The 11,460-nt window shown below is 54.7% G+C and overlaps 3 protein-coding genes across 3 annotated transcripts; 2 read left to right on the forward strand and 1 right to left on the reverse strand.

Moving 5' to 3' along the window:
* Window positions 1-622: 622 nt before the first annotated feature.
* MONBRDRAFT_36581 (uncharacterized protein) lies at window positions 623-2,933 on the forward strand (the record flags this gene model as incomplete). The annotated part of the gene is made up of 9 exons (XM_001744511.1): window positions 623-651; window positions 789-926; window positions 1,008-1,075; window positions 1,185-1,324; window positions 1,453-1,552; window positions 1,644-1,814; window positions 1,886-2,021; window positions 2,134-2,263; window positions 2,475-2,933. Exons 2-9 carry the CDS (start codon window positions 871-873, stop codon window positions 2,931-2,933), a joined length of 1,260 nt encoding a protein of 419 aa, XP_001744563.1. The 5' UTR covers window positions 623-651; window positions 789-870.
* Window positions 2,934-3,868: 935 nt separating this feature from the next.
* Window positions 3,869-8,924, reverse strand: MONBRDRAFT_24366 (uncharacterized protein; the record flags this gene model as incomplete). The annotated part of the gene is given in 26 exon segments (XM_001744716.1): window positions 3,869-4,028; window positions 4,132-4,171; window positions 4,312-4,417; window positions 4,543-4,638; window positions 4,710-4,773; window positions 4,828-4,939; window positions 5,084-5,208; window positions 5,228-5,295; window positions 5,410-5,509; window positions 5,624-5,690; window positions 5,798-5,855; window positions 5,947-6,029; window positions 6,212-6,275; window positions 6,351-6,437; window positions 6,520-6,570; window positions 6,658-6,766; window positions 6,861-6,931; window positions 7,068-7,225; window positions 7,300-7,372; window positions 7,470-7,649; window positions 7,845-7,959; window positions 8,049-8,189; window positions 8,308-8,354; window positions 8,471-8,573; window positions 8,648-8,722; window positions 8,854-8,924. The coding sequence occupies 26 exon segments, from the start codon at window positions 8,922-8,924 to the stop codon at window positions 3,869-3,871; spliced, it is 2,424 nt and encodes an 807-aa protein (XP_001744768.1).
* Window positions 8,925-10,007: 1,083 nt separating this feature from the next.
* On the forward strand, window positions 10,008-11,295 carry MONBRDRAFT_24367 (uncharacterized protein; the record flags this gene model as incomplete). The annotated part of the gene is made up of 6 exons (XM_001744512.1): window positions 10,008-10,070; window positions 10,179-10,243; window positions 10,375-10,556; window positions 10,694-10,757; window positions 10,895-10,970; window positions 11,116-11,295. The coding sequence occupies 6 exons, from the start codon at window positions 10,008-10,010 to the stop codon at window positions 11,293-11,295; spliced, it is 630 nt and encodes a 209-aa protein (XP_001744564.1).
* Between the last annotated feature and the right edge of the window lie 165 nt (window positions 11,296-11,460).

The following is an 11,460-nucleotide window of genomic DNA, read 5'->3' on the forward strand; positions in this document are numbered from 1 at the left end:
CATGCTCAGCACAGCCTCCATCCCAGGCGCCAGCCCCGACCATGTTGCTCCCGCCATCCTGCCACAAGTTGAGCTCAAACAAAATGCAAGCTTGAGAGAGCTTGAGAGAGCTCGAGAGAGAGCTTGAGAGAGAGAGAGCTTGAGAGAGAGAGAGAGAGCTTGAGAGAGAGCTTGAGAGAGAGAGAGTTGGTTGATTATGGATTGGTTGGAAGAGGTGTTCTCTTTGGTTTGTGTGCCTGTGTGAGTCTCTGTCTCTGTCGTTTCTGTCTCTGTTTCTGTTTCTCTTCTGTTTCTGTTTCTGTTTCTGTTTCTCTGTTTCTCTGTTTCTGTCTCTGTCTCTGTCTCTCGCTCTGTCTCTGTCTCTCGCTCTGTCTCTGTCTCTGTCTCTGTCTCTGTCTCTGTCTCTATCTCTGTCTCTGTCTCTGTCTCTCTCTGTCTCTGTCTCTGTCTCTCGCTCTGTCTCTGTCTCTCGCTCTGTCTCTGTCTCTCGCTCTGTCTCTGTCTCTCGCTCTGTCTCTCTGTCTCTGTCTCTGTCTCTCTGTCTCTCTGTCTCTCTCTGTCTCTCTCTACGTTAGTGTCTTGTCATCAGCCATTTGCTTTTGAGCTGGAGTTGCTGGTGTTGGTGTTGGACGCGACAGCTTTGATTCATTGGTGGGTGAGGTGTGCCATGGAGACAGAGGGGGCAGATGGGGCGGCGCATGCTTTGAACAATGGCCAGGGGAGGACGCGGCGGGGCTTGGACTGACAGCTTGGCTCTTGCTGGTGGCCTTGCTGGTGATGATCTCCAGGAATTTCAAAACAAGGGCGTCGTCTCTTTCTTCGTGCTGGACCAGACGTGCCGTGCCGTGCCGTGCCATTCCAACCGCCGAGATGGATACCAAGAAAAAAGCCGAGGCCATGAAGCACTTTGCCGAGGCCGAGAAAGCGTTGGTGCTTGCCCGCAGCTCCCGTCTGCTGGCTGCTCATCCGGGGATGTGTACTCATTGACGCCCGCCCAATGCTCACAGCGTCAAAACATCCATGTTCAAATGGAAACCCGACCATGAAGTCGCTTCCCTCTACTATGATAAGGCTGGTGGGTTGAGCTGACTTGCTCCAGGAAATTGGTTCTGGTAGCCAGGATCCCGTTTTATCCCATAAGACCCTGGCAGCCTCCTCCACACTCACACTCGCAAGCTTTGTAGGCATGGCGTTTCGCCTCTGCAAGGAGTACGGCATGTCCATTGAAGCGTACGTGAAGGCAAGCAAGTCACATCAGGCCATGGGGTCCATGTACCATGTGGGGCAATCCCTGGAAAATGCTGCCGCCTCAGCCAAGGAGCTGGTGGGTTCCTAATTGCCTTGCTCAAGTGACTCAAATTTTTTCCACATTGTAGCGTGCTCACACGCCACACGCAATGCCGCCCTTGACGCCGCTCCGGGCTCCTCCAACCTGGTTTTCGCTTGTCCCAGGCTGACTTTACTCAGTTTCGGTCCCTGTTGGAGGAGGCATCCACGGCGTATCGCCTCTCTAGCAACTATCAGGCCGCAGCCCAAGCTCTGGAGAAAGCCGGTGCGCCCGCCCGCCCGCCCGGACAATCTCCCCGTGTCTCCCTGTGTTTTTCCTCCAGGTCCCATTCTGATGCCTCCACCTTCTGCCATAGCCAAAACCTGTGTGAAGGAAAAACAGTTGGAGGTGGCGCTGGCACTGTACGTGGACATTTGCGAGCTCTACAAGGATGAGGATAAGGTCCGCCAGTGCAAGCGACCCATCGAGTCGGCAATTGGCCTGGCCATGAAGCTGGGTGATTTGGACCGAGCCTATGAACTGCTCGGTACGTTCTCTTGATCCCGTTCCAAACGTGTTCTCTGGCGCCATCGACTCACTTCCGCGCCAATGATGCAGAGGAGCAAGCTGCCATTCTGAGCGAGACGGCCAGCGCCGGCTTTGTGCACCAGTCCCTGTTGGGCCGACTGGTGATCAAGCTGTTGCAGGAAGACACGGTGGCGGCACAACGCGTGTATGACGAGGCTGTTTCAAAGTAGGAAGCTTTGGTCCAGAGCGCAGCCCGCCGAACTGTTTACCGTACGGCCCGCAGTGTCAGCAGGCTCACATCTGTATCTATTGCTGCATGCTCGGATCCATCCATCCAGCTTTACGGGATTCGCCACCTCCGCTGAAGGCAGCTGTGCCAATGATCTCCTCACAGCGATGGAGGAGGCCGATGACAGGCGTTTGCAAAGTGTCTTGCAGCAGCAAACCATGTCCTTCATCCAGAATGACGTGAGTAGCCAGGGTTGTGTATTGATCTTGATGCGCCGCCCACACCAGCTGCACTGGTCTTGATCTTGGTCATCTTCCACTCACGCACGCCGAGTAGATCATCTCGTTGGCCCGCCAACAACTAAAATGCCCCGATCCTTTGGGGGTTTCCTCGTCGTCTGATCCCACGGGAGCTGCTGATGCTGAGCGATCCGCCTTGTTTGCACCCAAGCCCGTCAAGGCCACGGCCCCACCTGCTCCTGAGACGAACCCGGCTACCACTGCCTCTGCCGAGGGTGAGCAACCGCCTCCCTACTCGGCAACCGAGGGTGAGGCCAAGGCCCCTGCTGGTGGTGCCGACGCTGCCGATACCTTTGAAAGCGAAATGAACCAGGCTCTTGGCGAGATTGAGGGTGACCTTGCCCATGAGGAGGCCAACCTGGCACAGGCTGAGGCCGATGCCGCAGCCGAGGCTCAGGTAGTGTCTGAAGCGTCAAAGGAGGAGACGATGGTGCAAGAAGAGGCTCAAGAAGAGGCTCAAGAAAAGGCTCAAGAAGAGGCTCAAGAAGAGGCTCAAGAAGAGGCTCAAGAAGAGGCTCAAGAAGAGGCTCAAGAAGAGGCCCAAGAGCAAGAAAAGCAGGCGCAACAAGAAGAAGAAGAAGAGGACGAGGATGAGGACGGCATCCTGTAAATCTGGCCTTCGTTTCAAACGGCGCTCGTGTGTGTGTGTGTGCGTGCGGGAGGCAGGCTCTTGGTTTTATTTCCATGTGATCGATTCAAGTATACTTTCAACTTCTTGACCATGCTCACTTTTTCACACAAGACCAGGGGAGTTGTCCGACTGGAAAATCCTTTTTACACGACACAAAGAGTCAAACCTAAGACTGCCAGCCTGAGCGCCTTCAGTTATGCAGACGCTGCCGAGCGAGGCTTGTTGTGCGTTGTCGCGTACGTTGAAAAAAAATCTTTAGCTGCCGCAAAACAGTCATCGGGCTTGTGTACGAGCAGGTGATTCAAAAAGTCCTGGAGGATGGCGCCCAGCTCCGGGTGTGACTTCATGTACGCGGCGTGTTCGCTTTGCAGCTTCTCCTGGCCAGTCGCAAATTGTGATGTGAGCGGCCTGTTGACTCCCATCGGATGGAGATCAGCTGCAACGAACTAACCTTTTCCACCAGATACATGGACAGAACCTCTTGGTCTCGCTCCCAAGGTTCATTTTTGTTGGTGGGTTGCAGGGACGACTAGGCAGTTTTCCATTTCGGGCTCATGAGCAAGGAAACCCGTGCGACGCGCGGAAGGAGGGCATGTTTCAGCTCACCATCACTGTGTTTTAATCTGACACGGCGCACGTCAAGTGCGTGTGTCACCGAGAGAGGCAAGGCAGAAGCACAGATTGACACTCCACCGCGCTGCCGTTGAGTGATCCGTTCTTGTTTGACTTTTGCTTGGCTTGTTGTCAAGCAACAACAAAATGGAGGGGTAATTAAATTTTTGCTTTACAACACAAAAACACAAAAAAATCACAAACTGGTTGTTTTTGTTCTTCATGTCTCTAAAAGAAAAGAGCTACACTCAATTTAGACGCTTGGACACCACTGGGACGGACCACTGGCACGGGCGAGGCACCTAGGCAAAAGGTTCACCACTGAAATCGTATGCCATGGAGGCACAGTCACAGCCACAACCAGTGGGACATTCGTTGTTTTCAGCAAACCAGGCTGCCAGGTGCTCCAAATGCCCACCGTGTCCACAGCCGGGACACAGCGTGTACAGTTGAGCTGGCAACCTGCACGAGCATGAGACAGAAGCGAGGCAATGAGATGCAATCGTCAACACGGGGATGTGCGGGTCTACCGTACGGCGGGCTGGATGTGCAGGCGAAGACAAACCTGCAGACCGCACACGTCAAACAGAGTTGCTTGCTTGCAGCTACAGGCAGGGTGGGCAGGGTGTGGGCAAGTTCGTGTGAATGCCAGGCAGCCGTCGCGCGAGATGCCGGTTGGTCTTCAATGATGGCAAAAAAGGAAAAAAAGAAAAATACGACTTCAAAGTTAGGCAACAGCACTGACCATTTACAGAAGCGTAGCCCGTTGTCATGGCTTCAAGGGGCTTGAGATCCTGCTGGTCAACTTGCGCCAGATAATGCGCAGCTGGCAGGGGTATGATGGCACAAATCTGAAAGAATCGTTGGAACCCAGCGCACAGCATTGCCGTTAGGTGGGACACATAACAGCAAAGTATAATAGACACTACTTTGAGTCACTGTTCATCCAGCCAACACGCTCAATCGCACAACGTACCGCCGCTGCGGCCTCGTGCTCATTCTGCACGCGCAAGTATGCAAGGTGCGCCAGCATGGCTGGCACCCAGGCATAGCGTGACTGTTCACAGAGAACCTGTCAATGGGGATAGTGCAAAACATGAGCATCACGGCAACTGCCCAATGAGACAGCGCTGAGCATCGAACCGCTTGCCTGGAATGCTTCACGGCCATTTTTGCTGGCCGAGGTGACGACTTGCGCCAAGGTTGTCTATCAAGCAGCAAACCATCACAGGCACAGGTGAATGGGGATCGAAATGGCTACCTGGAGCTACGCACACAACTGACCAGCGTTTGAACGTCACGGGCGGAATGACAAAATTCAAAAGCCCGCGTCAGCAGATTGCCGCCACAGGGATGATGTAGCCACATGTCAACTGACGAAACAAGAAAGTGAGAAAAGCCCGGGGCAGATGGGCCAAAGTTTTGATGGGCGACGACATGAAGCAGAGGACCCTGTCCTTCAAAATTATGGACGTGCGAGAGTCTTGTGCCTAATTGACCAGAGGTGGGCCACGTACCAGAGGGCAAGGCACTCAAGAGACGAATAGCAGGGCTCACGGCTGGCCACACGTTGCTCAACTGCAGCTTGGCCAAGCTAATGACGAGTACCTCGGTGAGGCGAGATGGCAGAGTAGCATGGCAGCTAGGCTTCGACGACATACGGTTGGCGGGCAAGATAGTCGAGTGCCTCCTGGCTGCGCTTCTCAAACAACAAAGCCAAGGCCGTGCGCTAACGTTGGGCGTGCATGATTGCAGATTAGCTTGAAGCCGGCACGATGTTGCACGTCAGTTGTAGGCAAGTGTGTACCTGATGCTCGCGTTGGAAACCCAGCGGGACCTGTACATCCACAATGTAAACGGGTTCGGCCAGTTTACGGCGGTCCATCGCCACTTCCTTGACGGCCATGTTGGTCCCGCTGAGAACGCGCTTCTCGTCCCGCGTTCTGAGAACGGCATGCGGCGTAGCATGAGGCATAGAGGCGCCAACAAACGGCCAGTAAGGAAAACATTCAAGCTCTGCACGAGGTTCGTGCGATCAAACGGGAAACCACGCGTACCGCATGCCTAATGTCCAGTCCGGCAGGAATCTTGACGCCTGAGCCTTGTGCACACTGGCCGAAGAACCTGGTGAACCCGGCTGATGAGTCAAGCGCAGCAAACGTGCTGGCAGCACCCCACGGAACCACTATGCCACCCCTAAAAATGGTTTGCAAGCCCGCTCTAGAACGCACCTCGTGTGCGACCAACACCACCCTCGCGCGGCGACTTGAGGGGCTCCCCAGCAAATGCCTACGTCAACACGTCCCCATGAGAACAGCTTTTTACGTCGCTTTGCGGCAGGATCGATGCAAGGCTGAGCCCAACAGAAAGGGTGTTGTACCTTGTTGGTAAAGACAATGAGCTTGCCACCGACGGTGAAGACGGCACCCGACATGCGCCGCAAGTCTTCCAGATTAGCCCGGTCTAAGACATTGGTTGTGCGTTGGTGGGCGAGATGAGGAAGAAGGATAGCGAACAACAAGTGCAGAGCAAAGAGAGCAACAGAGAGGGCCAGCTATAGCAACAGCCAGGGTGGAGCGAAGGTCGCGGCATGTGGCATGCCTCATGGCGAGCGAGAAACGACCGGAGCTCGGAGAGCGACGTACTGCGTGCATTGCCTTGTGTACGCTTGCGCAATGAGTTCTTATTGCGCACTTCTTTGGCATAAGTCTAGCAACAGTTCACGATGAGCCAATCGTAGAACGAGAGCAAGGATGTAACCAACCGAGTCAAAGCAAACCTTACCTGAATAAAGGTGATGGCTTCCTGGACCATGGGCTCAATCCAATATTTGTTTTGTTGTCGACACGCATTGGCTGTGTTGTTCATTCGCTGTCAACATGGGCAAGGGACGTGGCGCATCAGAGAAAAGTGCTTCTTGGATGCTCAAGCAGGCTCGGAGCCGTATACACACCGAGATCATGGCTGTCTTGCTGGCTGCATCGATGGTAGTGCTGGGCAGAAACTAAACGGGCATGGCGTCACACATGATACAACGACGGCAGTCAGGTCCTATTCAGCTTTACGTTTGGGGCCAGGCGGAGGCGGGTACCTCAAAGTTTTGTGTGAGCTCTCCGTTGCGCGCTTCTACTTCAGTAACACGAAATTGGGCCACCATGTTATGTTGGTGACCCATTTCCACGACGACGTTGACGTGGAAGCTGACGTGACAACAGACAACGAAATGATGAGGACGCGCGACATCCGCATTTCAAGCTCAAAGCATGTGGTCTGGTTGGCAAAGCAAAAGCGCACCGGCGCAGCGTGTAATCGATTGCATTGATGTAAGCTCCCTGTGGCCGCTGGCGGACTGCGCGGCTGAGGTCCTGGGTAAAAGTGTGAGGCCGCAGTGGTACGCCTTCAAGTACATCCTGATGACTCCGTACACGACGGGTGAGAGCAGCGGCGTGTGCGCGTGTTCTGTGAGTTGGGGGGACAACACAAGGGTATGAGGATGCGCACCTCATCTTCATCATCCTGGCTCTCTGGTTGGGCCACGCGAGGGCGGCTGAAGGAAAGAGCGGCCAGATCCTCCTCGGACAGCGTAACCACGTGGATGCGATCACGCTTCTGAACGACAAGATCAAAGCTATCAGCATCCACGCGCCGCCAGCCGTGGCCTAAAAGCAATTAGGCAGGCATAGCATGGGTGAGACACTGCCGCATTGAGGCTAAGGTCCGGGTAGGTCCGTACCTCGATGCGCCTCCACCTCAAGACGAGGTGCAGTCAGTTGGCCGATATTCCAGAGTTGCACGAGCGACCGCGTCTAGTCCCAGATTTCAATACATCCATAAGAATGGCCCTCCAACGCGTTGGTGTAGCTGTAGCGTCAGCAAAGGAAGCGGGGGGTGGCCAGAGCAGACCTCGTCAAGCCGCTTCGCGGTCAGAATTCCGGCTCCAAAGGGGGCAAAGCGGGCCTGATAAAAGTCGTTTCCGCTAATCTCGTTGAGGATGACGTTGCGATTGGTGTCCCACAGCTTGATGGGTTCGTTGGCTCCCTCGGCACATGTCAAAAGCCGGTGAGGATCATTGGCGGCCCAGTCCTGAGAGAGCCAGTGAAGAATGAAGAACGGAGAAAAAAACAAGTGAGAGAGCGAGGGACCAACAACAGGAGACAGTATCATGGCAAGGAAAAAAAGGATTGCATGGCCAATCAAATCAAATCAAAAGGAAGCCAGTATCATCGTCGTCCTCATCGGATGAAGCGAGTGAGGGCTCGAGTCGGACAAGAACCGTACAATTGACATGAGCGCCGTCTCAGCATAGCGGTGTGCACTATGATAACGTCGCTTGAAGTTCCAGCTGTGAAGTTGGCCACCGTTGCTGCCCATGGTGACCGTGAAATTGTCAAAGCTGGGCGTTCAGCAGCATGCAAGCGCAAAGAGACATGTGAGGATTGGTGGCGGCCATTGGTCATATAAGGCAAAGGTAACACGTCGTACTGCTTCCAAGCCAAAGACACGCAGGCAATGCCCCGATTGGACATTTTGGCCCGAGGATCGCGCAGATCTACGGTATACTGGATATTCTCTGATGTGGAACAAGCCAAAATATTGGGCTCGGCCCAACACCAGGAAATCGCACTAAACAGAGGTTGTGCCAACGTGAGACTCGGGAGGGGGCAAAACCCATCAGTGGGGGTGCAAGGGCCAATCACAGCTGAGCGCTGCTGTCGAGAGGTAGACGCAGGGTCTGACGAACGTGAGGTTGCCTTGCTCAGTGAGCGGATACTCCTTGACCACCGATTGCTGTGCGCGCCAGCAGAGCAACAACAGGCAGTGAAGAACAGGAATTGAAAGGTGCCAGAGGCAGATGCATGTCTGCGTAATGCATGGTTTTTTAGACTTTGAGCGGTGAAACGTACTGCATTGACATCAAAGATGGTGAGCGCGCCGGGGGAGGATCCTGCATTGGATGCTAGGTAGGCCTCATTGGCGGCATTAAACTCGAGCAGCATGTTGTGACCCCTAGCAAGAGTAAGCGTGAGCAGGGCCGAGGCAGGCCCAGATGGGCGGCGCGGCACAACAAAATAGCAACGTACGCATGCCCATGTTTGTTGAGTTTGGTGCCAAAGCGGGTCGGCTCATCATAGCCGATGACATAGAGCACCCCTTTGCTGTCGATCAGGCAGGCGTCCCAACAAGCCAGGGTGAGAGTTCGATCGTTTGATAGGTAGGGCCAAAAAGAAGCAAAGGTGTCGGTGGATGGTAGCAGCTGAACTGAGTTTCCATCGTTGGTACAACTCACCGGGTGGTGCAGCAGCAGTGGCTGCCCACGGCAAAGCCATCCTTGGCACCAGGGGGTGAAAAACTCGGCATGTTGCGGGCCTTGGCTGTGAAAGCGAAAGCTACATGCAAGGGCCAGTGATGGAATCAGCTCGGCAAACCTCGTGTCTTTGCACAATACACACCAACGTGTCAAACTTTCTTCCACTCCTCCATCCGATGACATCCCTTATATCCCGCGACGACGCCCGACACCAAAGCAGACGCACGCACCCGATCTCGCACCCGACGGCCCAGACGGACGCCCCGCCGCCACCGCTGACGCCAAGTTTTGCAGGAAGACCCGTTTCTTCTGACAAATAAATCTGACAAGCCAAATTAAGTATCTGACATCTGACATCTGACATCTGACATTGCCATCTGACGACATTCTCATCTCTTTCTCGTCAACGATGTGTGTGTGTGTGTGTGTGTGTTCAGTGTGCTCTTGCGCACGAGTGAAGGTGTTTCATTTGTTCTCTCTCTCTCTCTCTCTCTCTCTCTCTCTCTCTCTCTCTCTCCCTCTCTCTCTGCTCTCTCTCTCTCACGTTCTCTCTGTGGTCATCGTCGTCGGCGGCGTCGTCGTTGTAGTCCTGATTAGCTCGGTCAGAGGCCTTGCGCGAGGTTCTGAAGAGCGTGTGTGCCAGGTATGTTCGTGGTTGGGCGTGTTCCTTGGGCTACTTTCCATGTGCATGCTCAACGGTGGCGCTGACGACTCAAGCTGGTGGTGTTGGGTTTGCGCTTCAGCTGTCGAGGCATCATTGTGTGCCCTCTGTGATCTTTGATCAGCTCTGGCCAACACAACCTGCGCCATGGCTGCACGAATGATCCCTCGCGCGACGCGCTCGCTTGCTTCTGTGACCGGAGCTTCGGCTGTGCTGGCGCAAAGGTCCCTAACGTTGCCACGGTACGACTGGCACACCCCACAAACATGGCCCTATCCGACGCCGGGCAGGGTTGCGTTGCTGTTGCTGTCCCTTCCTTGCCCTCGCTCATTCGCACTGGGACTTTTCCGTCCCGCACATTGGGTGGCACTTTAGCCTAGCGGCGCAGCTGCGCTCGATCAGCGCGGGCGCGCTGCCTTTTGCATCTGCTCGGCCGCTGCGTCCCTTCCGGCCGGTCCTGGCTCGTCGCACCATGTTCATTCAAACGCGCGACACCCCAAACCCCAACAGTTTGATGTTTTATCCCGGTGTTGATGTATGTAGCCTCCGTCTGTCGTTTGCCTCTGCACTGGTCCCATATACATCCCTTGGCGGTGACGGCTGCCCATTTGTGGCCCTTACGCTGTTGTTTTGGGTCAACTAGATTTTGCCTGGCAGCACACTGGAATTGACCAGCGCAGCGGCAGCACATCAATCACCGCTAGCCCGGTACGTGCACCCATTGATCAAAATTGTGTGCGCCGGCAACTTACTGGCATGGCTGCAATGTGGATATGCCCATGGGCAAGAGGGATGTGGCAATTATTTTTGGCTTACCCATGTTCATCTGGCATTGGCAGGGCGCTCTTTCGCGTGGATGGCGTCAAGTCGGTTTTCCTGGCCTCGGACTTTGTGACGATCAACAAGGATGAAGCTGCCGAATGGAGCACGCTGAAACCCAACATTTACGCCACCATGATGGACTTTTTCGCCAGCAACCAGCCCGTGGTTCTTGACAGCTATGAGGCACCCACCGATACGGGTATGTGGCTCATCTTGGGCCACGTCGCCACCCATGCTCCCCCGTCTCTTCATCTCCCTTTGTTTGGAGGATCCATCGTCCGCACCCATTCCCTGCTCACATGCAAGGCATGGCGTCTCTTTTGAACCTTTGCACAGCCGTCTCGGAGGATGACGACGAGATTGTGGCCATGATCAAGGAACTGCTCGATTCACGCATTCGGTACGTATCACTTGACGCAGTTGCCAGATGATGCGTGGGTGGCGGGAGATGGTGGAAAATGCGCCAAGCCGTGCCAAGCCGTGCAGACCTCGTGTGCTTATGCATCACCTTTGATCGCGCTTGCCCATTGCGTTCAGGCCTGCGGTGCAGGAGGACGGCGGTGACATTTTGTTCCAAGGCTTTGTGGACGGCATTGTTCAGCTGCGGCTTTCGGTGGGTGGCCCTTTGCCGGCTTGCGCTTCGTGAGCTCTGTGGTGACACGATGTTGGTCGTCGGGCTCTCGCCATCTCACTTGGTTCACTTGGTCGTGCCTCGGTCTGTACTGTGCCTTTTTTATGAATGGCTGTTTGGTGTGTAGGGCGCATGCACTGGTTGTCCCAGCTCCATCTTTACGCTCAAAAACGGTGTGGAGAACATGCTGATGCACTACATTCCCGAGGTGGAAGGTGTCGAGCAAGTCTTTGACGAGGAGCTGGATAATGTCAATCATGACGCCTTCAAGGCCCTTGAGGATCGTTTGGGCAGTGATAAGGTGTAAACCAGCATGAACTTGTTTTTCGATTGTGGTACAATTGATCGTTTTTAGCATTGCCGAACGCCTCAAGTACCGTGACATCACTCTTTTCGCAAGCACACGCACACCACACGGAGAAGCAAACCAAACCAAAAAAGGACTGGGTGATCGCACAAGAAAGGCGCACGC

Source organism: Monosiga brevicollis, genomic scaffold (assembly GCF_000002865.3).
Source record: "Monosiga brevicollis MX1 MONBRscaffold_6 genomic scaffold, whole genome shotgun sequence".
Classification (NCBI taxonomy): domain Eukaryota; class Choanoflagellata; order Craspedida; family Salpingoecidae; genus Monosiga; species Monosiga brevicollis.